A 27,717-nucleotide genomic window follows, 5' to 3' on the forward strand; every position below is an offset into this window, starting at 1 on the left:
CTTTGGGGCCTGTGTGCTTTGTGGCATTGGCTGAGCCCAGGAGCGAGGAGACAACAGAAGATGCCAAAGACAGAACCATAAAAGCAGCTTACATTTAAGAAGCTTGAGAAGAGGAGCCAGCAAAATAAAGAGGTCCAGTGGGGGTGAGGGGGGCAAATACACAGACACAAAAGGCAAGGCAGATGTTTCCAGAAAGAGGCAGTAATCCAAGATGCTGTGTGGAGTCAGAGGCAGCATAGAGGAAGAGGTTGGACAAACCCCGGTATAAACTCAAACTATACCTCTCATTCCAAGTGTGGCCTGGATACATCACAGAACCTCTCTGATCCTCCGTTGCTCCGACTGTAAAGCTAGGAGGACGCCACCTTCGGCTCAGGGTTGTTAAGAGGACCGCCTACGTGTCTCTCCTGTGACGCTCTGCACAGGGTGGGGTGTGCTGACCGCATGTAGCCCTAATTCTTCACCTCTCATGTACCCATGCCCTTTGCCACATGACTTTAGAGTGCTTCCCTTAAAGACAGAGCAGGGTTCCCCAAGCCATGGGACTTGCTTTGGAAAACAAAGTGAAAAGGAAGTGGCAGCGTGCCAGTCTGGAGCCCAGGCCTCAAGAGAACTTGGAAGTTTCCATTCTCAGTCATGCCTCTACCACTGCTATGTGAACGTGCTTAAGCCAGCCTGCTGGAGCATGCGAGATACACGAGGCAGTGCCGGTGCCCTAGGCGTGCAGCTGAGGTCAAGGCAAATGGCTAGCTGACCTCAAGACACGGGAGGAACCCCAGTCAAAATCAGAAAAGTCACCAGCCAGCTTCCAGCTGGCCCCAGATTCAAAAGCAATAAACGCTTACTGTTGGGCCACCGAGGTTTTGTGGGTGTTTGTTATGCAGCATAACTGTGGCAACAGGTAACTGATACGACACTGCCTGACACAGAGCAGATCCTCAAAAAATGTTTACAACATACATGCAGGGAGGAAAAGGCCAGAAAATATCTTCTCTTAGTCTTCTGTCCTGGTAAGTTGAGTGTTATTTCCCTGGACTATTTCTCCATATTAAGGAAGGCCCAGAGGGTAAAAGAAGTTTATAAAAAAAAAAAATTTTTAGAAGTTTCTAGAAACACTAATTTTAAAGGACAATCAGTTTATTCACTTCTTACCTGTTGTAGTATGTTTATCTTTAGCTAACAAATGCAGACAGAAAATAAAGCAGAAAGAAAGCTCTTCTACAAAGAAGTCTCTGACTCGTCATCATTCCCTCCTCAAAATATACACAATGAAATTGAGACCAGGTAACACAGGTGACATGAAGTTCTCCATTTTTTATTTATTTATTTTTTAAAATTTTTTTTAACGTTTATTCATTTTTGAGACAGAGAGAGACAGAGCATGAACGGGGGAGGGTCAGAGAGAGGGAGACACAGAATCCGAAACAGGCTCCAGGCTCTGAGCTGTCAGCACAGAGCCCGACGCGGGGCTTGAACTCACGGACCACGAGATCATGACCTGAGCCAAAGTCGGCCGCTTAACCGACTGAGCCACCCAGGCACCCCCCCATTTTTTAAATTTCTCAGTTGACAGTGGGTTGAAGGCTGTTGGGTATTTGTCATATTATTCTTTTTTTTTTTGTCATAAAACATACATACTATCAAATTTACCATTTTTTAAAATTTTATTTATTTTTGAGAGAGAGAGACAGAGAATGAGCAGTGGAGGGGCAGAAAGAGGGGGAGAGGGAGAGGGAGAGGGAGAGGGAGAGGGAGAGGGAGAGGGAGAGGGAGAGGGAGAGAGAGAGAGAGAGAGAGAGAGAGAGAGAGAATCCCAAGCAGATTTTGCACTGTCAGCCCAGAGCCCAATGTAGGGCTCGAACTCACGAACTATAAGATCATGACCTGAGCTGAAATTAAGAGTCAGATGCTGGGGCGCCTGGGTGGCTCAGTCAGTTAAGCGTCCGACTTCAGCTCAGGTCCTGATCTCACGGTCTGTGAGTTTGAGCCCCGCGGGCTCTGTGCTGACAGCTCCGAGCCTAGAGCCTGCTTTGGAGTCTGGTCTCCCTCTTTCTCTGCTCCTCCCCCATTCACACCTCTGTCTCTCTCTGTCTCCCTCTGTCTCTCAAAAGTAAACAAACATTTAAAAAAAATTAAAAAACAGAGTCGGATGCTGAACCAACTGACTGAGCCACCCAGGCCCCCTCAACTTACCACTTTAACCACCATAAAATGCACAGTTCAGTGGCATTAAGTAAATTCACATTAGTGTACATCCATCTACCCTTTCATGTTCCCAGGCTAAAACTCTGTATCCGTTAAACATGAAGTCCCCATGTCCCCCCCACACACCCCATCCCCTGGTAACAGCACCTCTGCCTTCTGTCTCTATGACTATTCTATATGCCTCATATAAATAAAATCATATAATATTTGTCCTTTTATGACTGGCTTATTTCACTCAGCATAATGTTCTCAAGGTTCATTCATGTCGAAGCACATATAAGAATTTCTTTCTTTTGGGGCGGCTGGGTGGCTAAGTCAGCTGAGCAGCTGACTCTTGATTTCAATTGTGATCTCACAGTTCATGGGATTGAGCCCCACGTTGGGCTCTGTGCTGACAGCAGTCTTTCTTTTTAAGGTTGAATAATATTTCATTGTATGGAGACCACATTTTGTTTATCTATTCTTCTGCTGATGGATGCCTGGGTTGGTTCCACCATTTGCCTACTGTAAATAATGCTGCAATGAGCATGTACATACAAATATCTGTTCATATCCCTTCTTGATTCATTATATATATATATATTTTTTTAATTTTTAATTTTATTTATTTTGAGAAAGAGAGAGAAAGAGAGAGAGAGACAGAGTGTGCGTGGGGGAGGGGCAGGGAGGGAGGGAGGGGGAGAGAGGGAGAGAGAGAGAGAGAGAGAGAGAGAGAGAGTCAGAGTCAGTCCAAAGCAGGCTCCAGGCTCTGTGCTGTCAGCACAGAGCTCAACACAGGGCTTGAACTCACAAACCGTGAGATCATGATCTGAGCCAAATTCGGACACTTAACCGAGTGAGCCACCCAGGTGCCCCCATTTTATATATCTTTATTAAAATCTTATTTTGAAACCTGAAACATGCTAAAAAAAAAAAAACAAAAAAAACCTCATCACTTAGCTAGCAGTCTTCAGGCGTCATCTAACCAAGTTGAAGGGATGGGATTGGTACCTAGAGTTTGCAATTCAACCCAATTTACCATGAATGATGTAATCCCCAACCCACTGAAATAAACATGGCGAGGATATGAAAAGCCTTTGGAGGAGACAGGATTCTGAAACATGCTGAAATGAATGCAAAATGAGTACACATCTCACCACCCATTCAACCCAGCACAATCAAGCAGAGTAAAGAGACTGCACTGCCATGCGGTGGTCAAGAATGGGTGGTTTACCAACGGCAAAACACTGTTTTAACTTCACCACTCGATAAAATTGCCATAGGGCTTTCTCAGCAAAGAGCCAGAATTCTCTAAAGTTCTCCCAAAGCTTCTGATGGGTCATGTGGAAAGCTGATTCATCCAATAAATGTTTGTTGGCTGTAGGAGCTCAAATGAGCTGCAGAGAATATGCAGCATAGACCAGAATATTCCTTCCTAGTGACCCTGGAAAAGGTTTGAAAGAAAAGAATGGAATCCTTAAACTTTTTAAGATTCCAAAAGGCTTACTAGCCAAAATGAGCGTTCGCAGAGCAAAAAGCTTCGCAGGACTATCTATAAACAGCACCTTGAGCCTAATTTGAAGAACTAGTTATGTGCTAATGAAGACCCAGAAATTTGCCATCAAAAGGGTCAAAAGCTTTTAGAAAGGGTCCTCAGGTTAAAAAATACTGGATAGGGCACCTGGGTGGCTCAGTCAGTTAAGTGTTAGACTCTTGGTTTCAGCTCAGGTCATGATCTCATTGTTCATGAGTTTGAGCCCCACATCGGACTCTGTGCTGACAGTGTGGAGCCTGCTTGGGATTCTCTCTCTCCCTCTCTCTCTCCCCCTCCCCTGCTTGCACTTGCTTTCTCTCTCTCTCTCTCTCTCTCCCTCCCTCTCTCTCAAAATAAATAAACTTTAAAAAATACTGAAAACTTTTCAATCTTTCAACTTGTAGATAAAGAAATAGACATTTGGAAAGGTGAAATGAGGGGCGCCTGGCTGGCTCAGTCAATGGAACGTGAGACTCTTGATCTCGGGGTTGTGAGTTCAGGTCCCACTTTGGGTGTAGAGAATACTTAAAAATAAAATGTTTTTAAAAAGAAATGAACGGTGAAATGACCTTCCAGAAATGGCTACAGGCCAAGAGAGCTGAGAAACGCATGGATGTCTCAGAAGTTCTCCAACCAGGGCCTCTGAATTATCCTGGGCAGAAGTATGAGAAAGAAAAAGAAACACGGCAGTCTTCCAGCTGCTACAAACTGACAGTCAAGTTCTAAGCCACTGAAAACAGACAGGATATTTGTCAACTATTATCAAGTCTTGCTGGTTGCGCAGGCCCTGTCTGCCTCTGGCCATTCGCAAGCTAAGGGTTGAAAGAGAGGCCATTCAGGCTTGTGTGGTTTTGTTTGTTTGGTTTGCTTCAGCATAAAGCTGACACACAGCTCTAATAAATGATCACTTTCCATTTTCCACTTCAACTTGGGCTTTTGATAGAATGAGTTCATACATCAATATGAATGGATCGATACAGTTCAGAATTTATGAAGATGTGGAGGGAGGGAGAGATTTATCCTGCACCTCCTCCTTTCTTCCTTGCCACCTAGGTTTGGTCATTTAGTAATGTATTAACACACCCACTTGAGAGGATCGGTAGGGAGTAAAATTAAATCGCATCCTATGTAAACTTTTCTAGTAAAAGATTTACGGTTAAGCTGCAACACGGTTTCCATGGATCGTCCTGGATTTCAACGATCCGTGTATTCCTGTCAAGCCTGTACAAATGTAAATAAAAGCTAATGACATACGTGTACATAGCCTAGAGACCTGATCCGGGATGGAATGGAGCTTAGAATAAGTCATCACGGAGAGAGGGATGGAAAAGGAGCCAGGGAGAGAAGGAAGGAAGAAAGCTCTTAAACATGATTGCGGGGGTACCTGGGTAGCTCAGTCCGTTAAGTGTCTGACTCTTGATTTCGGCTCAGGTCATGATCTCACTGGTTTGTGGGATTGAGCCCCACATCAGGCTCTGTGCTGAGCATGGAGCCTGCTTGGGATTCTCTCTCTCTCCCCACCTCTGCCCCTCTCCCCTGCTTGTTCTCTCTCTCTCTCTCAAAATAAATGATTAAACATTTATTTTTTTAATTTCTTTAAATTTCGTTTTTAATATTGATTTATTATTTTGAGAGAGAGACAGAGTGCAATCAGGGAAGGGGCAGAGTGGGAGACACAGAACCGGAAGTAGGCTCCAGGCCCTCAGCTGTCAGCACAGAGCTTGACGCGGCACTCGAACTCACGGACCGTGAGATTTTGGGGAGAGAGACAGAGACAGAGAGACAGAGTGCGAGCTGGGGAGAGGCAGAGAGAGAAGGAGACACAGAATCCAAACCAGGTTTCAGGCTCTGAGCTGTCAGCACAGAGCCCAACATGGAGCCTGAACCCATGAAGTACAAGATCATGACCTGAGCCGAAGTCAGACGCTTAACCAACTGAGCCCCCCAGGCGCCCCATAAATAAATAAACATTTAACAAAAAAAAACGGGGGGGCATGTGGAGGACTCAGTTGGTTAAGCGTCTGACTTCGGCTCAGGTCATGATCTCGTCGTCTGTGGGTTCGAGCCCCGTGTCGGGCTCTGTGCTGACAGCTCAGAGACTGGAGTCTGCTTTGGATTTTGTGTCTTCCTCTCTCTCTCTGCCCCTCCCCTGCTCATGCTGTGTCTGTCTGTCTGTCTGTCTCTCTCTCTCTCTCAAAAAAGAAAATAAACATTAAAAAATTTTTAAATAAAATAAAAAATAAAACAAAACATGACTGAATTGCACATGAATTCCATAAAAAAAAATAAGTCAGAGCTATAGGGACAAGGTTTAAGAGGAAAGGTGATGTATTTTTTTAAGCATACAGCTATGCACAAAACAGACACCGAATTTGCATTCCTGGCTCTTTTTTGTTTGCCTGTCCCTGTCCACAGTGTTGTCAGACACATCAGTAACTTGCTTACTTTTTTCTTTGTATATAACTTTTTTTTGTTTGTATAGATATGTCTTATCTTTTATCTCAATGATTTCATCAAAAGTAAATTACAAAGGAAGCTAACTTCTTCAAAAGAAACAAGCTACTCCCGATGATACTATCAAAGAGTTGTTTTAAAGCTTTTTAAAAGTCAAACATAAAACTGATGTCATTTTTTTTTCTGAACAATGTGTTTTTTTTAAGATAACAATTAACTGCATGCTTGCGTTCATTTGTTTGCTTTAATCTGTCAAATAGCATGGCCTAGAAAAGGGTCAAAAAGAATACGGGGGAAACTCAATAACAAAACATTCTGGAAATCTGATTTTGCTTCGGAAGGAATGACGATACTGAAGAATCCATCCAAGCTGGCTGTGGGGGGGGAGGGGGGCGGGGCAGGGCCCGCTCCAGACTTCCAACATCTCTAGCAACCCAACTGGAGGTGGTTACACAGAAATATGAAAACACAATACTAATCAGTGATAATTCATAATAATGGGTTCCTGATGAACAAAATTAACATATAATCACATAATCTAACCACCTCCCTTGATTAATATCTTCATTTTCCCTCCCTTGCTCTGACGAGAGTGATGATGAGCAATCAAATCTCAGAGAGGATGAAGTGCAGAAAGGAAGGGAAAGCGAAGTCTGCTCTGTGTATTCCAACAAAAAAGGGAAGAGCAGACATACTGTTGTATGTAAAATAAACTCGACTCTACACTTTATTTAGAAAACCTTGCGGAAGGGTGACAAACCAAATACAGATTAAAATGATGACAGAAACTAGAGCTTCCCTTACCCTGGAAATATTCCCTCGCTCTCAGCTCATGTTATACTAGGAAACAGGAAAAATGGAGGAGCTGTCTCTCAAACACAGTTACCCTCATAACTTAATTCTACTTTCAGTCTAGTTTGAATCTCCTCCTTCGGAAACCTTTTTTGCTTTCTCACTCTACTAATGGCCCATTATGAGGCTGAGAGCTAGATTCAGTACTTACTCTCATGATCCACTTTCTAAAACGGACCCTTAAGAAGTCTTCCCTCTCCCTCAGCACTCAGTAACGAAGGCAATTGCTCTGAATCACTGACTTTCAACAGCTTTTCCTTAAATATATAACTAAATATAAAGCTTCTTCTCCCTCGGGTAGTTTTCTTTTCAATAACTCACTCCTCAAAAGGGTTAGGGTGTGTGAGTACAAGCATATACTTCCATCCGATAAAGTGGGCTCCAAAATGAATATAATAAGGCCTCTTTCTTCAAGGAGCTTATAATCTAGTAAAAAAAAATCCAAGTATAAACATGGATACTCACACACACACACACGCACACACACACAAGCACACAAGTGTATTAACAGAATAGAATGCAGCTATAAGGGTCCAAAAATCATCATTTAAGATGCGCCATTCCCTAAGGCTTTCTGGACACTATCACTCATCACTGCTTATATTTTGCTGAGATGAAAGCAGTAAGAGACCTTCCAGGTCTGCCTTTCTGCGGCATCCCGTAAGTCATTTTCACTTCTGCCCCCTTCAGTTTCCTTATATTTACAACACACCTATGATGACAACTGCCCCCTCCCCACTTTCATGGGCTTAGTGTAAGATGGGAGTGAGTCTTTCGGTCCTTGTCTACGTATACAAACCGGAAAGCTCTATCCGAGCTAAGGAATTTTGGTTTCTATCAAATGTATTTGTTAAATAAAATACAACATTTTGTAATTTCCATTCATCCGCCTTCTGAAAGCGAGGGACCGATAAATACTATCAGTTCCCTCAATATTACAGGGGAACATTTTTCAATTAACAAGAGTGTTCCACAAAGAGCTATTATAAATATTCAAAAGTTAAATTCTTCTGTGGATCAGTGATAAGAAAAAAAAATACAAGGGGAAAAAGATTCTATTTGCAAAAGCCAACAATAACCCCAATCTCTGTAGGAATGACATAAGGAGTAAGCAAGACTGCACAAATAAAACATTAACTGACACTTGACTAAACAGAGTGATGTCCTATTGTCACTGGGTCACTAGAATTAGCTGTCTAGAATTCAGAAGGGATATACATTTTAATTTGGTGATACAGTTGCAAGAACCGGCCCACCAGGATATCTGCAGAAGAGGAGGGGGGCACGGGGGAGAAGAGGCTTTCATTTATACACTATCATACATAAAGACATTTCATATGACACGATACAAGACTGGTAAACAAAAAAAGTTGCAAGAATGTCAGTTCTTTGTAAATCGATGTGCAATGTTAATGTAATTCAAATCCTAATGGAGTTTTTAACAACTGGGTAACATAATTTTAAAACAAACGAGAATAGCTAAAATAGCTTTGAAAATGACATGTGATAACAGGAAGGACAAAAGCCATATCATATACTAAAATGTCCTATAAAGCCACGATAGTTAACTACATTGGTACAAGAATGGTAAGACAAATTAATGGGACAGAAGTGAAAGTCCAGGAAAAATGCCTCATATATAATAACATATAATAAATGAGACATCACAGTTCATGGGGGAATGGGTGGATTATTCAATAAATGGTCCTGGAAAAGTGGCTATTTCAAAATAAAAATCAGTTTGCATGCTAACCACATACTATACATCAAAATACCACAGAGATTAAAAATCAGAAGTAAAAAATGAAGCCAGTATAAAGAAGAAAAATTAGGTGAGAATTTACTCACGGAAATCATGAAAGAAATCAACACTCTCATCCCCGTAAACAAGTACCATTTCTGTACATCAAAACCAGTTGTAAACAAAGTGAAAAGCCAACAAACTGGGAAGCACAATTTGCCAGAAATGACCAAGGAATAATACGCTAATCAGTAAGAAAAACAGAAAGACCTCGATGTGAGAGCAAAGAATACAAACAAATGACAGAAGGGAAGAAATGCTCAAGAACTCTGTTAATCAAAGAAATTCAAGCTTGAAACCCTAACAAGCACTCTTCCCACTCCTAGTGGTGATGTAAATTGGTGCGACCCTTCAAGAAATCAATTTCATAATAATGGCTTAAAGTCCCGTAAAATACATACACGCTTTTGTCCAGTAATTCCACATCTAAGAATCTTTCATAAAGAAATCATCAGGGCTGTGGAAAAGATTTATGAGCAAAAATAGCCAATGCAGAGTTACAATGGCAAGAAAAATTGGAACCCTAAATGGATTCTTTCCTTTCCAGGAAAGGCTCTCTCTATGAAGCACAGAATTCAGAATATAAGAGGTTTGCCTTTTGATTTACAGGGAATCTCATTTTTTTTTCCTAAGAAATGAACAATAGAATGCCACAGTCAGTTCTCTACCCTTCTCAAATCGATTATCTAATATTTAGGTCATCCCAGCAAAACAGTGTCTTTTTGATCCCTCACACTCACTATCTCCTAGGCAACTGATTGAATGAAGAAAAATAGAAAGCATCACTGAGAAACATATAATTTTTAAAGACTTGAATAAACGGAATGACACATCTTGTCCATCGGCTGGGAGGGGGTAGTGGTAGGGGATGTAAAAGGGAAAGATTCAAACAGACAGACAGACAGGCACAGCCAGACATTGCATTTTAACACCACTGTGTGGTAATCGTCAAAAAAAAACCCACCCCAGCTTTATTGAGATATAATTTACATGCCATACAAATTCACCCATTTTAACTGATTAAACAAATGGTTTTTCTATAGTCAGAGAGTCGTGCTACCATCACAACAGCCTAATTTTAGAACATCTCCATCACCCCAAACAGTAACTTCTTGTCCATCAGCAGTCACTTTCCATTCTCACACCCAGCTCTGGGCAAACACTAACCTATTTTCCATGTCCAGGGACTTGTCTCTTCTGGACACTTCACATAAATGGAATCACAAAATATGTGACCTTTAGTGTCTGGCTTCTTCAATTTAGCATCGGGTCTTCAAGGCCCATCCATGCTCTGGCATGTATCGGTACTTATTTCCTTTTATTGCCAAATAACAGTCCACTATTTGTTCATCTTTTCAGCTGATGGACACTTGGGTTGTTTCCATTTCAAGGCCATTATGAGTCACGCTGCTATGAACATTAGTGCACACGTTTGTACGTAGCCATAGGTTTTCATTTCTCTTGGGTATAGAATGCTGGGTCATGTGGTAACTCCACACTCAACAGTTTGAGGAAAGGCCAGACCGTTTTCCAAATGAGCTACACCATTTTACATTCCCACCAGGAATGCATAAGTTGTTCACAGGATTCCTTCACAAGCTCTTTAATTTCTCTAAGATTGGCAGTGATGTCCCCCTTTTTTTTAAAATTTTTTTTAACATTTATTTATTTTTGAGACGGAGAGAGAGCATAAACAGGGGAGGGCCAGAGAAAGAGGGAGACACAGAATCTGAAACAGGCTCCAGGCTCTGAGCTGTCAGCACAGAGCCCGACACGGGGCTTGAACCCGCGGACCGCGAGATCATGACCTGAGCCGAAGTTGGACGCTTAACCGACTGAGCCACCCAGGCCCCCCAGTGATGTCCCCTTTTTAATTCCTCCTTTGGTATTTGAAATCTGCTCTCCTTTCTACATTTATCAATTTGTTGACTACTTCAAGGAACCAATTTTTGATTTTAGTAATTTTCTGTATTATCTTCCTAGTCTCTATTTCACTTACTTCTAATCATTATTTTTTTCCTTCTTTCTGCTTGCTTCAAGTTTACTTTGCTGTTCCTTTTCTAGTTTCTTTTAATATTTTTTTAATTAAGTAAACTCTATGCCCAATGTGGCGCTGGAACTCATAACCCCGAGACCAAGAGTCACATGTTCCACCAACTGAGCCAGCCTGGTGCCTCTCTTTTCCTAGTTTCTTAAGGTCGAAAGTAAATTATTGACAATCCCACTTCCGGGCAGATATCCAAAGTTAATGAAATCACTTTCTCAAAGAGACATCTGCACCCCCGTGTTCAGTGCAGCATTACTCACAATAGCCAATATATGGAAACAACCTAAGCGTCCATCAATGGATGAATGGATAAAGGAAATATCTCTCTCTCTCTCTCTCTCTCTCACACACACACACACACACACACACTGGAAATACGTTTTAGCCATAAAAAAAAGGAAATCCTGCCATTTGTGACATGAATGAACCCTTGAGGGCATTATGCTAAGTAAAATATGTTAGAGAAAGACAAATTTTATAGGTTCTCACAGCAACAACTAAAAAAAAAGGTAATTATGGGAGGTGAGGGACATGTTAATTAGCCTTAGTGTGGTAATCATTTTGCAATATATACAGGTATCAAATCATCACGCTCTACACCTTAAATCTACACAATATTATAATATCAATGATATCTCAGTGAAGCTGGGGGGAAAAAGGAAGGTTGGGGTATTGATTTGAAATCTGTTTTCTTTTTGATCATAGACATTTGCAGCTGTAATTTTACTCTAAGCGTTGCTTTAGCTGCACGCAGGCAATTTTTGGTGATTGTGTTTTCATTTTCACTCATTTCTAAATATTTCAAAATTTCCATTGGGGATTCTTCTTTGACCCACTGGTTATTTGGGAGTATGCTGCTTAATTTCCATATATTTGTGAATTTCCCAAATTTCCTTCAGTTGTTGACTTCTAATTTAATTCCACTGTGGTTGGAGAACATACTCTGCATGATTTTAATTCTTTGAAATTTACCGAGCCTTCTTTTATGGCCTACCATATGGTCTACCCCGGAGAATGCTCCACGTGCATCTGATCACTGATTGCTTCATGGAAACAACACTTCACTATGAGTGTCCATAAATTTGTATAGTTTCTTCCCAACATCCTGGGGTCTTCCCAGCAGTTTACCACTCTTAGTAACAACTACTACTATATTCAGCAGTATTTCACTTTCTCACACCCTCTGCCCCAAGCTTTATTCTCTTTCCCCGTTTTTATCCTGACAGTTTCCCTGAGGGAATTAACAAGCCTGGTCTCCTTATTTTACAGATGGGAAAACAGAGTATGAGACTTGCCTCAAGTCCCATGGAAACTCTGGGGGTGCAACAGAAGTGGGGGCTGGAGTCTGCCAACAGCCATTCTTCCTGCAACAAGGCCCTACTACCACTGAGCTTATTCAGGTCTCCAGAAAACTACAAACAGAACAAGCGGTTCAGTCCTCCTCCAAAGTGCCTCCTTGAGGGCACGTGCACGCGCACACGCACATGCACATCCACACATAGGAAGTTCTCTTTCCTTTCCTGGTGGGGGACAATGACAGTGGTCCACCTGGCACTGCAGCCGGGCCCACTGTCCGCCTGACCATGGGTTACGGAGGCGGGCCAGGTAATGCCCTCATTGTTCGGGGCACAACAGTCCCAGGGCCTCAAAAGCACAAAAAGCCATGAATCCAAAGACTAAATTGAAGCTGCAGGTGGCATCAGGGGAACCAGGCTGTGACTAGAGATCAACAGGTGTAATTAGAAGAAACTGAGGAAGCTACAGAAGAAAAGGCTCCTTTACCAGGGCTTTCTACAAGTGAAGGCACTTGTTGTCCCAATACAATACCTCTAATTAATTACCTTTTATGAATCTACCAGCTCTCTACCCGGAACAACCTCTCCTTGGAAGAGAGAATCCCATGTGGGCCTTAGCAAAGTCCAGTCCCCCAGATCAGAGGGGTGTCCTCTCAGGTCCCCTGGGCAGAGGTTCCACGTCCTCCTTCCTGGCATGTCAACAGGAGAGTCCCTGCATCAGGCTGAAGTCTGGGACACTATCAGGGACCTCAGCCACCTCAGGAATTCTAGATTCCAGAGCTCTAAATGGCAGGCTAAGTGGATTTGCCTCACAGCCCCACAAGTGGGCTCATTATCTGAACTCGAAATGGCAGCCTCTTTCGCTAATAAGAGGAGAGAGTGAACGAAGCTCTTCTTTATGCCTCATCAGGGTTTTAAAGTTGTCAAGGAGAGCTAAGATTCCCCGTCTTTCAATTGAAGCGGGTAGAGAAGGCAATGGGACTCTTCTGACTGTGTAGGACTATGGTTTCGTCTTCGTTATAGAATCTGCCCCTGGAATACCAGTTCCATCCTGACCCAAGTTCCAGGTAGAGCCAGCCCTGCGTCCCCTAGGTCAGCCCCCTCAGTCCACTTTTCCTGCCAAAGCCCAGCCCAGGCACTCTTCGACACAGGAACCCAAGAAACGATCAAAAGAAAAAAATCCCTTTCAGCTTGTCACTTGAAAACGTACCGAAAGGACTGGCTTTCAAGCTTTAGATTCAAGGAACGTTCTCCCAGCATCGCCCAACTTATGTTTTCACGGCTGGGGACTTCAGAGGCTTCGTCAGTGTTTTTCACAGGGCCAGCATGGCCATCGCCACTCACTTTAACATTCCCTGTGCAAGGTCGAATCTGAAGATGATCTCAGAGATGCTGAGAGGTCCTTGTCCTACATTTTCAAGTCCTGCACATCCTAAAGCAGAGTCCTAACTAGTATTCAGTAAAATGTGCTTTGATGATCAAAGATCAGCAGGTTTCCTTACCACAGGGCATCGGAGAGCCTGCAATATGCTAACAGGCCTGTCAGTCTCTAAGAGGGTGTTAGTGCACGCCGATGTGGCCCAAACGTACTTGTCTAGAGAGCCAATTTCCTCTCCCTTTTTGTCTCCTTATCTCTGTCTCTCCATTCCTCTTTTGCGCAGTATTTTGCAGGGCCATAATTCGGTGCAACACACATTGGGAAATGCTGGCCTGGTGTCATTCTGAGCATGCCACACATGTTACGTGGTCTCCTCTCTAGTAGGTGAAAATATACAATAGTCCCCCTTTTAGAACATGCCATATACAGACACGCTTGGGCGCACCAAGGTCCAACTCAGAACTGGTGAAAATGAGCACTGTGTGCAATGTGGTTGCCCAGCGCTATCCTCGGGGCTGGGTGTGTTGTCCAGCATTCTGTACCAAGTGACCTTTAAACTCCTCTACATGAGAAAAGTGCTGTCATCCCCAGTTATATGGACTCTCTGCTTTTATTTATTTTTTTTTAAATTTTTTTAATGTTTATTTATTTTTGAGAGAGAGAGAGAGAGAGAGAGTGTGTGTGTGTGTGTGTGTGTGTGTGTGTGTGTGTGTTGAGTGGGGGAGGGGCGGAGAGAGAGGGAGACACAGAATCCGAAGCAGGCTCCAGGCTCTGAGCTGTCAGCACAGAGCCTGACGTGGGGCTCGAACTCACGGACTGTGAGATCATGACCTGAGCCAAAGTCGGACGCTCAACCGACTGAGCCACCCAGGCGCCCCTCTCTGCTTTTAAAAAGTACCTAGGGCTTCAGGCCAGTAATATAAAAATCAAAGTAAGAAGTCAGATTTACAAGTGGGTTATGCATGATGCAGTGTTTGAAATTCCAAATGCTTTTTCTCATAGAAACAAAGTCATAAGTGGGGATTAAGTTCTCAGACTAACCCACAATGTAGCTAAAACATATCTGCAATGTCATCAACTAACAAAACCCCAAAACACAAGATAATGAAAAAAGAAACATTTATATTTATCAAGAATACTTATGCTCCGTGGTATACCCAGAGGGGAGCAGGGCAGGGTGGGAGTAAGGGTGGGTGGCCCACGCCCAGGCCCAGGCGAGAAGGGGCTTCCTGTAGAGAACTGACAAATGATAATGAAGCCAACAAAGTCAGCTGGCTTTTTATTTAGCCGCCTGCTGACAACTGAAAACAACATCAGTCATAAAATATTGCTCCTTTAAGGAAAACTGGGCTCAACAAGAAGTAAAGAAGTAGTTAGGGGTACTTAGAGCTACTAAGGAGGAGACTCTGGCTTACCTACAGGGATTTTAGTGTACTTCTTTATACTGTGTTCAAATTACTATCTACACCTAGAGTCATGACTACAGGAGTCCTTTTTTTTTTTTTTTTAAATGCTTATCAACAATGATCCTGGTCAGCAGGGGTGTAACAGATGGGACAAGGATGGAGAAACGGATTCTATGAGTTCAATGAACAAAAATTAGAAGAGAAAAGAAATTAGAAGGGAACAAAGAGAAGCTATGGGTCTAAGATGGAAAAGCATGAATTGAGAACACTAAGTCAGAGGACCCACAGGCATTTCCTACCAGGAGAAAGAGGTGGGCAGAAGAAGGCGTTTCCTAGGATAGCCACCAGGTGGAGCCACTACCACAAACCACCACTTGGCTCCTCCTCTGGTCGGACTTGGGTGGAAACCCAGCAGGAGTGCTGTAGAAGTCTAAATAATTATTCCATGGGACACTAATTCCTCTAGTGTTAACATCTTGGAACCAGGACACAGAGATTGAAAAGAGATAAATATAATACAAGAAAACTTCTTAAAACCAAGTTTGACAATGACCCACACATAAAAATGTATGGAAATATATGATGGCAACACCCACCCAAAATGGCATTTTCCACCCATTTCACCACCATCTCTCGGTCCAAGAGGCAGTAATACTCCGATAAGAAAGTGAACTGGGGCAACATGCTTTAACAGCAACTACTGGTCCCACAGAGCCAATAACACAGGCTCCCAGTAGAACCTGTCAGTAATGCAGCCAGGGATCAATTACTTTACAAGATCTCTTTATGGCCCTTTTACTATCAAACTTACAAGAATGAAGGCCCCCTGGGAAAAAAAGATGATAAATGCACATACAGATACATTTACACAGATGTACGTATGTATTATTGATGTACGAATTCTATCCATCCAGGTTCACTGCCAGATGGCCAGCTTTATTTTCATCTCCCCACGGGAAAGTCCAGTCAGGTGATAGCCAAGAGCTTCCACATACAACAATAATGCCTTCTCTTACTTCTTACTCTTCCATCTGTCCATGAAAGGCAGCAATTTAGGTAAAGTCAGCAGGTGATTTGGAGAGTTGGAGAAAATCTGACCCAACATGCTGCATTTTCAGATTCCTAGCTAACCAGGATAATTCACATTTGTTGCTTCAAAAGGAAATTTGAAAGGAAAAACGTCTTATTTCTATAAACAAATTCCCAGGACTCACATCTACCTTGAACAACAAAGCACTGGAAAACCAAAGGAGTTGACATTTCCTTTATTAAAGACACGCTTTCTCCATCCTTTGTTTACAGTTTCATTTCAAACAAAGAGCCCACAGCCTATCAAGAGAACCAGGCCACCGCCTCCGAGCCAACAGAGTTCCACGGCAGCAGGTGCATGTTCGTGCACACACACACACTCACGTCCTAACAGGCCAACACATACCTCGAGAACGTTATTCCAAGTAGCCAAAGAAATGCCAAAGAAGTGAGAGCTCAAAACACATTTCCCCTTTAGTAGAGACAAGGGAGGGAGGTCACTATGGACAGATATGTTTAGGGACTTGAATGACCAGGGCTGAAACTGGGAGGGGAAAAGAAAGATAAACATTAGGCACACTCTGGCTACAGCCAGCAGACCACAATGGAGAACCCTTCCGTGCGGCAAACACGGGGCCCGTGTTATGCCGAGGGGCATGTATGTATCGCCCATCCACACACAAAATGAATTCTGAAGAATTTCCGCATTAACTTTTAAAGCAACAGTGTGTCACCAGAGGCAGAGCAGCTGTTGGTCCCTCTGTTAAGGAAAACTTTTGAATTAAACCTGTCTGAAGGACTAAATACACGACAAATGAGCCCACAGAGTCATGTTCTACAATCCAAGTCATATCCACACAGCAATTCCCCCAACAACCCTCCCGACCAGCTCAACTTGAATGTCATGTTGGAGCATCAGTGCTAGACCTGTTACAAATAACATCTTTTAAGACCATCCGATCTTTCGGCATTAATCCTTGGAAGGGGCAGTAAAATGCAAATGCACAACAAACCTTAAATAAAGATGGTAAAAGCAGTTTATCTTTCAGAAGGCAGATGCCAAAGGAGCAGAGCGACTTAAGAAGGTGATTATAAAAGACATTTTATATCAGGACAGCATAACAATAATAATAACAATAATAATAGCAAAGAATAAGTGTGCAAAATACAATAGAGACTTACCAAACACTGAATTCATGATAAACTGGAAATAGAAACAAGGACACATAAAGCCAACCAGAAACCCACGGAGTGGCTTCACATTCAGAATGACAGAAGTAAATAAGAGACATACCCCCAACTTGCCATATAAAAGATTTAGGAAATGCACACCACTTTCTTAACATTTCCCAAGTGATACAATAGACTGAACGTGCTTGCAGGCAGGACTGGCTGGGGTTTTTCTGGTCTTCCGATCTGCCCCAGCACAAAGCACAGGGCCAGGCGCACAGCATACAGGCGCTATTGAACTCTCATTAGCATCCATGTCAAGGTGTGGAGGGAACAACACCCAGAATCCCGGGCAGCAGGAAGGGTCTGGGAGGGGCGGCCTTCCCCATGAGGTCTGCTGATGATGCAAAAGTGAGACACTAGGTCCCTGAAATACAAGCTGGTCCTTACGAAGGCCAGGGCACTATTGATCACAGCCTGGACGCTTAACCTATCCCATGAATAAAGTGGGTTGGGAAACCCTTCTAAGGACGAAACCAACTGATTTTTTTTATTTCATTTTAATTCAAGTAGAAATGGACAAAGTCCTCTGTACTCATGTTCAAGTATGTATTGAATGTATTTGCTGTTAACTATTAAGATGTCCATTTTGTTCAGTTTTGCTTTTAAACTCAAGGATAGAATGCTTTTCATACATTTCTCCATACATCAATATTCCAATTTAGGAGGGCTCATCAGCCTTCCAAATGGGCTTAATGAGAGAAGAAACAAAAGAATAAATCATTCTCGGAAGGAAACAACCTTTTTGTGTCTGGTTCATGAGAATGTCATTTGGCTCCAAAAAATTTTTCAGATTCTCAGGCTATAATTTGTCAACATTCTGGAGTCTGGGATAACTTCAGGATACACAACAGCCATGCTGCAAGTGTAAATGAAAACTGACTTCTTGCTCCCTGGGAAAAGCTTGTTTTAAAGGAAAAGCTCCTTCACTAGGACTCGGGTGACTGCTGTCAAGCCATCTGCAGGAAATGTTCTTTCTCTCTCTGTCTCTCTCTGTCTCTCTCTCTCTCTCTCTCTGTGTGTGTGTGTGTGTGTGTCTTTCTCAATTTCAGTCACATCTTTTTCTCAAATGAAAAGCACATGGAGTCATTCCAGTACCTCCCTAAATCACCTCTGCAGAAATGTGCAAAGGTTAAAGTTGAAAACTGAAACTAATTGGTCCCCAAACTGTTTCCATGGTCTGGCCCTTTCTCAAGGCGATTACTAGCTTTGTTCAAACCTAGGGTATCTCTTGACCTTATACAGGGGCCTAGGGAGGGTAAACTCATCCCACTCCGTGAGGTTCTACAATCCACTCCCCACTGCCACAAAGTGAGGCATGTCCCAAACCCCTGGCCACAACTGGGCAAACTTCTCCAGTGACATCTACCTCAAGTTCAGGACCCAACGAAATAGCTCAATTTCAAACTCATAACAGAAATAGATTTTGATCTTTCTTTATTAAAAGAAAAAGAACTTGTGTTAACTGTATTAAATTCTCACAGGGTCCAAGGCTGAACCACAAGGAGGACTCATATACTCTCAGAAGGATCCTATGTTAATGAAACAAAGCACTCTGTTACTAAACTCTGAAAGCAACTTCCCTCCATAACAACAGCAAATGATAAAAACATCCAGAGATTTCTAGGGACAAAGCTTGGTAGAAACAAAGAGAAGGAGAAGACTTGGGTCATTTACAATAAGTCACAAAACTTGAAAAATCAGTCGGACGGAAGTGTTTACAAGTAACTAGAATCATCCCACAGATTTAGCCTCTGATCCTTGTTCTAAGGGGGAAAAAAAAGTGGTTTTTCATTGATTTGGGATGGGGAAAAAATGTAGCTTTTGAGCTCAGCACAATGAACTATTTATCTGGCCTGACAAGGCCAATCAATCCACCCTGCTGTTTATTATAAGGAGTAGTAGGATACTGTTAGTATTGACGGGTGGGGGCAGGGCCAAACACGGCACTGGCCTCGGGTACACAATGCTTCTCTTCAACTGGGAATTTATGTTTGGCCCAGGTGACCCGGGGGTCAGTGTAAAGCCTGGGACAGAATGAAGATGGTATTTTATGCATTTCGTATTTACAGAATGCCTCCATGTGCCCAAGTCTCAGATCCACTGGCAGATTCCTTATATAAAATACCCCAGCGTAAAAGGTTGGTCGTAATCCGGCTGCAGGCCTAAGGTGGAGACTTGAGAAAAAAACATCAGTCGGTAGGCCACCCCTTTTAATGCCTTTTGCGGGATCATGAAGAATTCCGCAGAGGACCTCAGAGGCCAGATTTTTAGATGTAAAAAGGCAATTATCTGAAAAGTTTTATTCTTTCTTTGATTTCAAGTTCTCAGGTAATTTTTACCAAACTCATCTGGATAATTACCTTAATTCTTTAACTTAATTAATTCCTTAGCTTGTTAAGTTAATTAATTACCTTAATTCTCTTATTCACTTTACGAAAGCAGGGCCGGCAGGAGAAGCCCGCCCGTCCTTGGCTCACGGACCCAGGGAGCGTGAGGAGGAACAGGAACGGCTCAGACCAGCGAGCAAGCTGTGGGAATGGAGAAAGACACACGGACTTCTGGCTCTCTGAAACTGACGAGGGCAGTCCTCAAGAGTTCTGGAACTTACGTGCAAGAATGCAGGAGGGGCTTTGGGGGATGGCTGCAGTTTTACAGCAAAGTACGCTTAATTCTTAAAATGGGAAATCCCCTGCACTGGTACGATGGGCTTTAAAAAAAAAAAAGAAAGAAAACAAGAAAAGAAAGAAAATCCTATAGCTGCTAACCAGCGTGGGCCTGCAGCCAATGCCTCATCTGAATAATTCAAAAAAGCAAATGTAACCCAGGGCAGCTGGAGGGGGTAGAGGAAGAAGCAGGAAGGAAGAGAGACACAAAGCTAATGTCTCAAGCACTACAATCAATGGGCAGTTTATTGGACAAATTCTTATGCAGTCTAAATTTTATGAAAGATTAGCTGTTCTTCCCTGTGGTTATGTAAACTTGCCTTCTTTTTTCTTTTTAATGGAACTCTTGGCTAATACATTTCCTGCTCCTGCTTCCGACCAGCTATTTCTCTTTAAGGAAGTAATAAGCCCGTGAAAAGCCTGCAGTTGAAGGCTACCCTACCGTGGGCACGCTCAGTGTGAGCCCCGCTAGATGCACAGAGAGGGTTGGGTCAGGAAAAACCGAGGAAATCTTGTGCGACCCCAGTAGAAGTGAGTCGAGTCCTCCCTGCAATCTTATATTCTCTCTCCTATCATTTCAAACAACAGTGTCACAAGGGAGGGATGTGGGAGAAAACAAAACCCCAAGGAGCTAATACCTGAAAACCTGCCTTGAGGTCTCAAAACAGGGAAACAAAATGGTTAACGTTCCCTTGGTTGGATGGATGTACGGGCTATATCTTTGCATGTACTGCCTGCGAAACCAGGAGAGACACAGTCTATGTTTGGGAGCCCAGCAGGTAGAGAGAAAAGACCCTGATAAAGCCTGCCCTTAAATTAAAAAGAGAATATGGCCAGACACTCACAGCTCAGCCTGCACCATAGCATTCTCTAAAGTCACCTTTCATCCATAAAAATAGATATGAGAGCGAAAGCTAAAGTCCTAGGAAAATCATCATTTACGGATTTAGTCTACTTTCTCATTATAAAAAAAATTCTGTTAGTTCCCTTTATTATAGTTACATCATTACTCGCTCTGTGTGTGTGTGTCCAAATTTATACAAAAAAACAAAAGGGCAAATGCCATTCAATGTTTCAGCAATTCCAAATTTGACACAGTTCACCCAGAAGTTTCCAGTTTGGGGTTGTGTGTGGGGAGGGGGCTTGTTCTTTGTTTCCATACCTCTCTTATTGGTTCTTAGAATTGTTTCGGAAGACAGCAAAACATTTCCACCGGATACTTCGTGCATGGGTTTTTCTGGAGCTTTGCTGGAGAGAGGGTCTTTCTTCATCTCTTTCTTTATTTCCTGTGAAGATAAAAGGAAAATAAGATAGTTTTTTGAAATTTGAAAATGGCTCTTTGATTATTTTAAGCTTCAGCTTTCTGGAAATGAACTATGATGACCTCAACTCAATATAACATGAGCCTTGAAGAATACCATTTCCTCTGTTGCTGTAGCTCGTTTTCCTTACATTTATTACCGAAGCACCTACTCCTACAAAGGAAAACAATGTCCAGTATGGTGACATGACCTTATGTGACTATGGCCATTCCAAGTGACCACAAAGAGAGTGAGTGATACTAAAGGCCACTACTCAGCTCTAAGCGACAGCCTGTCCTAGTTTTTGAACAATGACAAGCTTTAGGCAAGCTAAAAGCCTTCTGGTTTCTATCCTTCCCAACAAGGGTTTAGAGAAATATATTCCAAATCACCATTGTCTGACAGTTATGCTAAACCCAAAAGAAGATGATTTAAGTTCATTTACAGTCAGCAAGTTCCTCTGGCTTTCCTTAACTCTTGACAAAGAAAAATGTAAGATGACAAACAGAAATAAAGACTATCAGTCCAGGCCAGGGGTCGGCAAACTACAGCCCACCACATGGTTTTGTAAGGAAAGTTTCATTACAGCACAACCACCTACATCCATTGAGGTATTTTCTAGGGCTACTAGAAAATGATGGCAGAGCAGAGTATTTGGAATGGACATCAAAGCCTAAAATACTTGGCCCTTTAGGGAAAAGTTTGCTCTCGGGGGTCTCTTATCCAAGATCCATTAAGATACAGAATTTAAAAACCTGATGGCTGATAGAATTATTTCAAATTAGTCTAATAATTTACATCATTATTTTTGAAAGCATCAATACCTTGAAATGATAGTAACTCACAAACTGCAAGTCTGGAGTGGAGGGTTTCTGGGCTTGTCTGAGCCCATGATCATGCTGACTTGAGCAAAAGTGAAAGCTATGGGGCTAGACCCAGAGTGTGGCTGAGTGGCAGGAAGGGCTCAAGGATGAGACATGTGTTCTTTAGGAAGAACATGGGGCAAGAAATGTGGATGGGCTCCTTCTATGGAATGAACATGAAGACGGTAAATTAGGTAGGGGGCTGAGATTCAGCCTGGGTAGAGGGCAGAGGCACAAAGAAAGAAAAAAAGCTTGTTAAAACACAGCCACTGCCGGCAGCTTCCTACACACCTGAGTGTTAGTTACCATATCCAATTCCCCAGTTGCTGGCTCAGTTCACAGCAGCCTCACCCTCCCTCCCCTCACCAGGGCCCCACCGGAAACCAGTAACTGCAGCTGTCGCTTTGGTGGGTTGAGAGTTTCAGCCGGTGTTCTAGGCCAAGCCAGCACAAAGCTGTGTGCACACGTGTGTACATACACGGACTCCCACCTCGGTAGTCGCACCACCTGCTAGAACAGCAGTTGCAGGGGGTTTCTACAGCCTCACAGGCAGACGGCATCAGGGGACAATCTACAAACACTGCCCATGTGAGCCACATGAGGGGTGGCTTTCTTAGGGATGGATGCCAGGCTGCTATGGCTTGAGAAGTAAAAAAAAAAAACAAGCCACCATGGGGCTCATTCCCCTGAGGTTGTTTCTTTGGGGTAGAACAGATGCTCAAACTTCACCATCCACTGCAGTGTGGACAGGACTGTGCACACACAAATTTCCCACCTGGACACCACAGAACATGGTGATACAACATCCGGTGTTACCAAGGACTAATTCAGAAAACTTCAGTGCGTTGTGGGCAACATGTCAAGCATTTGCTTGGCACTAACTGCTAAAGACATGCAGATGGGGAAGGGTGAGGGAGGTGCAAATGTTTGAGAGACTGGAGTGGTCACTAGAGCTTTAGAAGCTATGACTGTTTTGTTTGTTTTAAAGTAATCTCCACACCCAACATGGGGCTCAAACTCACACCCCCAAGATCAAGAGTCGCATTCTACAGTCACTGAGCCAGCCAGGCACCCCTAGAAGCTGTGATTCTAAGAATACTCAAACCCAAGGCTTCAGAGCAGCACCCCATGAGGACGGAAGGACTGACCTGATCAAGCAGGTGCTAAAGGGCTAAGACAACAGCACTAGGAGAGAGGTTGGTTCATAAATCCCAGATTCCACTGCCCCCCCCCCAATGACTGTTTAAATTTGCCACACAGAGAAGCCTAACAATGCCCACATTTCTTAAGTTCCCTCTTAGATTGAAGCAGGGAGGAGACAAAACTTAAAATATGCCCTGTATCTTTCCAGAGAAACCAGACACATGGGTATGGCATTGCATCCTGTAGGCTCCACCTGTACAACATCTAGGTACACCAGGCTCAATGCAGCCCCCCCCCCTACAAACGCAACATCTTTTCTGGAACAGAAGGGAGCTATCTTGCTTGACAGCCCACATCTACCCACTTACCCAGGCTAAAAAACTCAGTGTTAACCTTCCTACCTAACCAGTCACCCAGTTGGGCTCTATCTACTTCCTCAACCTCTCAGTTTCTCTCTATTCCTCCTATACTGCCTTAAAACCACGGATACCAGGCAAAGAACTTACAGAGACATTTCTTCCAAAAGACACACATATGGCTAGAATTTGTTAAAAAGGAAAATAAGTATTGATGAGGATGTGGAGGAACGGGAACCACTGTATATTGCTGGTGGAAAATATAAAATGGTGCAACCACAGTGGAAAACAATATGGTAGTTCCTCAAAGTTAAACAAAGAACCACCATGTGACCAAGCAATTCCACCCCTAGGTACACACCCTAAAGTACTGCCATCATGGACTCAAAGAGATAGTTGTAGGCCAACATTTACTGCAGCATTATTCACAATAGCCAAAAGGTGGAAATAACCTAAATGTCCATCAACAGATGAAAGGAAAAACAAGATGTGGTCTGTACATACAGTGGAATATTATTCAGCCTCAAAGGGGAGTCAAGTTTTGATACATGCTACAATATGAATGAGCCTAGAGACCAATGTGCTAAGTGAAATAAGCCAGACACAAAAGGACAAATATTCTATGATTCCACTTATATAATGCAGCCAGACTAGGCAAATTCATAGAGACAAAACGACTGGAGGTTACCAGGGAGTGGGAGGGGGGATGGGAGTCAATGTTTAATGGTCACCAAATACCTGTTTGGGGTGACCAAAAAGTTTTAGACAGAGATAATGACAACTGTTGCACATTGCTAATGTAGCTAATGCCACTGAACTGTATATTTTAAATGGTTAAAATCGCGGGGTGCCTGGGTGGCTCAGTCAGTTGGGCATCCGACTTCAACTCAAGTCCTGATCTCGCGGTTCGTGACTTTGAGCCCCACACCAGGCTCTACACTGACAGCCTGGAGCCTGCTTTACATTCTGTGTCTCCCTCCCTCGCTGCCCCTCCCCTGCTCACATATTTTCCCATAAGAACACATACACATGAACACCAGCTAACATGTTAGTACATGCCACGTGCTGAACAGATGTGCTCTGAGAGCTTCACCTGGATGGCAACTTGTAGCCTGAACAACAACCCTATTCACCAATGATGCACACACCAACACACAGGGCATTAAGGAAGCTTGCCAAATAAATAGGAGCCAGAATTGGAACCCAACCTGTCTCACTCCAAAGCCAATTTTTTTTTAAGTTTATTTATTTATTTTGAGAGAGAGAGACAGAGAGACAGAGCACACAAGCAGGGGAGGGGCTGAGAGAGAGAGGGAGAAAGAGAGAACACAAGCGGGCTCTGTACTGCCGTCACAGAGCCCGACGTCAGGCTTGAACCCACAAACTGTGAGATCATGACCTGAGCCGAAGTCAAGAGTCAGACGCTTAGCTGACTGAGCCACCCAGGCTCCCCCAAAGCTCATCTCTTAACCACTCTTTCTGAGTCCTGCTGGAGTGACAATAATATCTCCCTGCCTCTGGCCTCTTCCACATCAGCCTCCACACTGCCACCAGAGATACTCTCCCAAAACAAAGGTATGAACTTGTCACTCCCCTATTGAAATCCTCCCGTTACTTCCAAAAGACCATAGGACATGCCCTTTCATCTAAAAACTTTTTAAATTTGAATAGTAAACCACAAATCCCTGTGTCCTGGGTTCTGGCTCAAGCTATCCAACATGCATGCTGACGCCATGGAACCAATTACCGTGCAAATGTAAGATGGGAATGCACTTCTTTCACAACACCTCGACTTTCACAGACATCTGAAGTCATGGAGTCCTCTTGGTAGGCTCTAAAAATAGGTGATGATGCTGACAATGACACAACCTCACACTGGCAGAGGCTTATAGAAATTAAAGTGTTTTAGCGGATATTTCTTCACTTGTTCCTCACAGTAACACTGTCATTGTGTTATTGAAAAAATAAATAAAACCTTTATTCTTCCAGACTGACATATTTTTGCATATAAGAGTCAGAGACCAGGGGCGCCTGGGTGGCTCCGTTGGTTACGCGTCCAACTCTTGAATTCGGCTCAGGTCATGATCTCACAGTTTGTGAGCTAGAGCCCCACATTGGGTTTAGCACTGACAGTGTGGAGCCTGCTTGGGATTCTCTTCCTCTCTCCCTCTGCCCCTCCCCCTGCTCTCTCTCTAAACAAACAAACAAACTTAAAAAAGTTTGGGTCCCATGGGGAGCCGTGGACCCAACTCTGGGCCTTCTGGCAGGGCTCTCCCACTACACCTCAGCTCTGAAGAAAAACTAGTGTCATGGCTATAGAAGGAAGACTCAAAATCACCCCACCCATGGCTCCAGTGGGAATTTTCACTTCCCTCCACAGCTCAAGAATATAAGGTACCGTTTCATCCATAAACCCACCAATACCGAGGCCCAAATCCTTGAAGTCCTTTCTCATCCACACATAAAAGCTCTTTGCTGCAGAGGAGGGCGGACTTGGCACTGGAGTGACTCCTTCCTGCCTGTAGCTGCCAGCATCCGGCTAGCTGGAGCTATCCGAGGTTCTGATCCATGTCATGCGACTCTGGATCTCCTGGGTCTGAGTGTCCCTAGCCCAACCCTCAATCTCCACTTTCTAACACTAGGCCTATATTTGTAACCATTTAAGAACCTGGATTCTGCTATCCCAGTGGTAGAGGCCACGCCCTGGGCCAGAATTGTGGGCCATGGGGGCTTAGAGAAATTCACACATCCCCACATATATAAATCAGCCATGATTGTACTTGTTTTAAAACACTACAAAATCATCAGGGTATCGGCAAACCTCTTTATGCGGTAAAGGAAACCTAGCTTCTCTTTGTCTCAAATCTGATGCCTCAACAGTGAAACTCAGCATGTACAGCAGAACTGAGGCCATCAGTAAGATATCAATGTTGCAATAACACTCAAACTATGTCACAAGGACAACCTGAGTGAAGGGAGAGGAGAACTCATACCATTCCTGTTTCCCAAAGCACTACACTGATCAGAGCCCAAGAGGGCTCACCCACATTTGGAGGCCAAAAAGCCCCAATAATGCCACTCTAGAAAAACTTGCCATGACACATTTAGCAGCCTGTGAACAATAGCCTCACCAAGGAAATGCATAATTTGTACACAACTGGAAACTAGACCAGCATAGTCTGCCTTCCGATGAGTGGAGTTGCCCGGATGTGGCTGGCTGCGAAGTTAGCTTTCCCTCTTTTCTCCTCAGCCCCCTCATCCATTATGTACTGCACAGGTGCTGGGGAGTGGCCTGGTTGAAACTTGCCTTCTTTCAATGAACCAAAATACTCCACAGTAAAACATCAATGAAGGTCCAGTCTAGGAGTCCCTCCCTCCTCTCATCCTACTACCAACCTTGACACGAGTTGAGATGCAGCCTTCACAGTAAATGGAGAGAATGACGGGTGAGTAAAAACAAAAACAAAACAAAAACAAACAACAACTAGTACTGGCATCATCATTTATTAGGTGGATGACCTTGGGGACAATACTGAAAGCCTCTCAGCAGCTCTTTTGTCACCTCTAAAAGAAGACTAATGCTAAAAGCTTTGGTACCATCACAGATGTATCTTCAGGGTCAAAGAGTAAATTGGAGAGTAGTATACAAATTGATTATTTATTGTCATCTTGGTCATCATAAAACAGCAAGTGCTATTAAAAAAAAGAATGACACCTAACAAAACAGATGAACATCATAGTCAGGACTCTGAGTGAAAGAAGCCCGACCAAGAAGATCACATACGCTATGATTCTGTTGTGCAAAGTTTACCAATAGGCAGAACTCATCAATGGTGAGAGATCTCCAAACAGCAGTTGCCCTTGGGAAGGTAATAACTGGGAGGTTCTATAACTCGGTCTAGGCGAAGGTTGCACAGGCGTATACACGCCTAAAGCTTCTTTGAACTATGTTTATGTATATGATCTCTGCACTTCACTGTATGCTATTTCCACTTAAAATAACAGTATGAAGGCTTAAGCCAGAGAACAACAGATTCTTTTAAATCAAAATTTGCTAATATTTCATCCTAGAAGGTCAAAAACATGAAAAGCTAGTTAGTTCTTGGGTATCTTTATTTTTAAGTTTATTTATTTATTTCAAGTTTACTTATTTACCTTGAAGTGGGGGGGGGACAGAA

General features: G+C 43.2%; 1 protein-coding gene across 8 annotated transcripts in view; it reads right to left on the minus strand.

The window, feature by feature from the left end:
• The window catches only part of SH3KBP1 (SH3 domain containing kinase binding protein 1), a 331,711-nt gene that overhangs the window by 176,368 nt on the left and 127,626 nt on the right, over nucleotides 1-27,717 (minus strand). For all 8 annotated transcript variants that reach the window (XM_027054604.2, XM_027054606.2, XM_027054603.2 and 5 more), the window contains one exon: nucleotides 21,039-21,162. In XM_027054604.2, the coding sequence (XP_026910405.1) occupies nucleotides 21,039-21,162 (124 nt within the window). The remainder of the gene's footprint in view (nucleotides 1-21,038; nucleotides 21,163-27,717) is intronic.

The sequence above is a fragment of the Acinonyx jubatus genome, chromosome X (genome assembly GCF_027475565.1).
Source record: "Acinonyx jubatus isolate Ajub_Pintada_27869175 chromosome X, VMU_Ajub_asm_v1.0, whole genome shotgun sequence".
NCBI lineage: Eukaryota > Metazoa > Chordata > Mammalia > Carnivora > Felidae > Acinonyx > Acinonyx jubatus.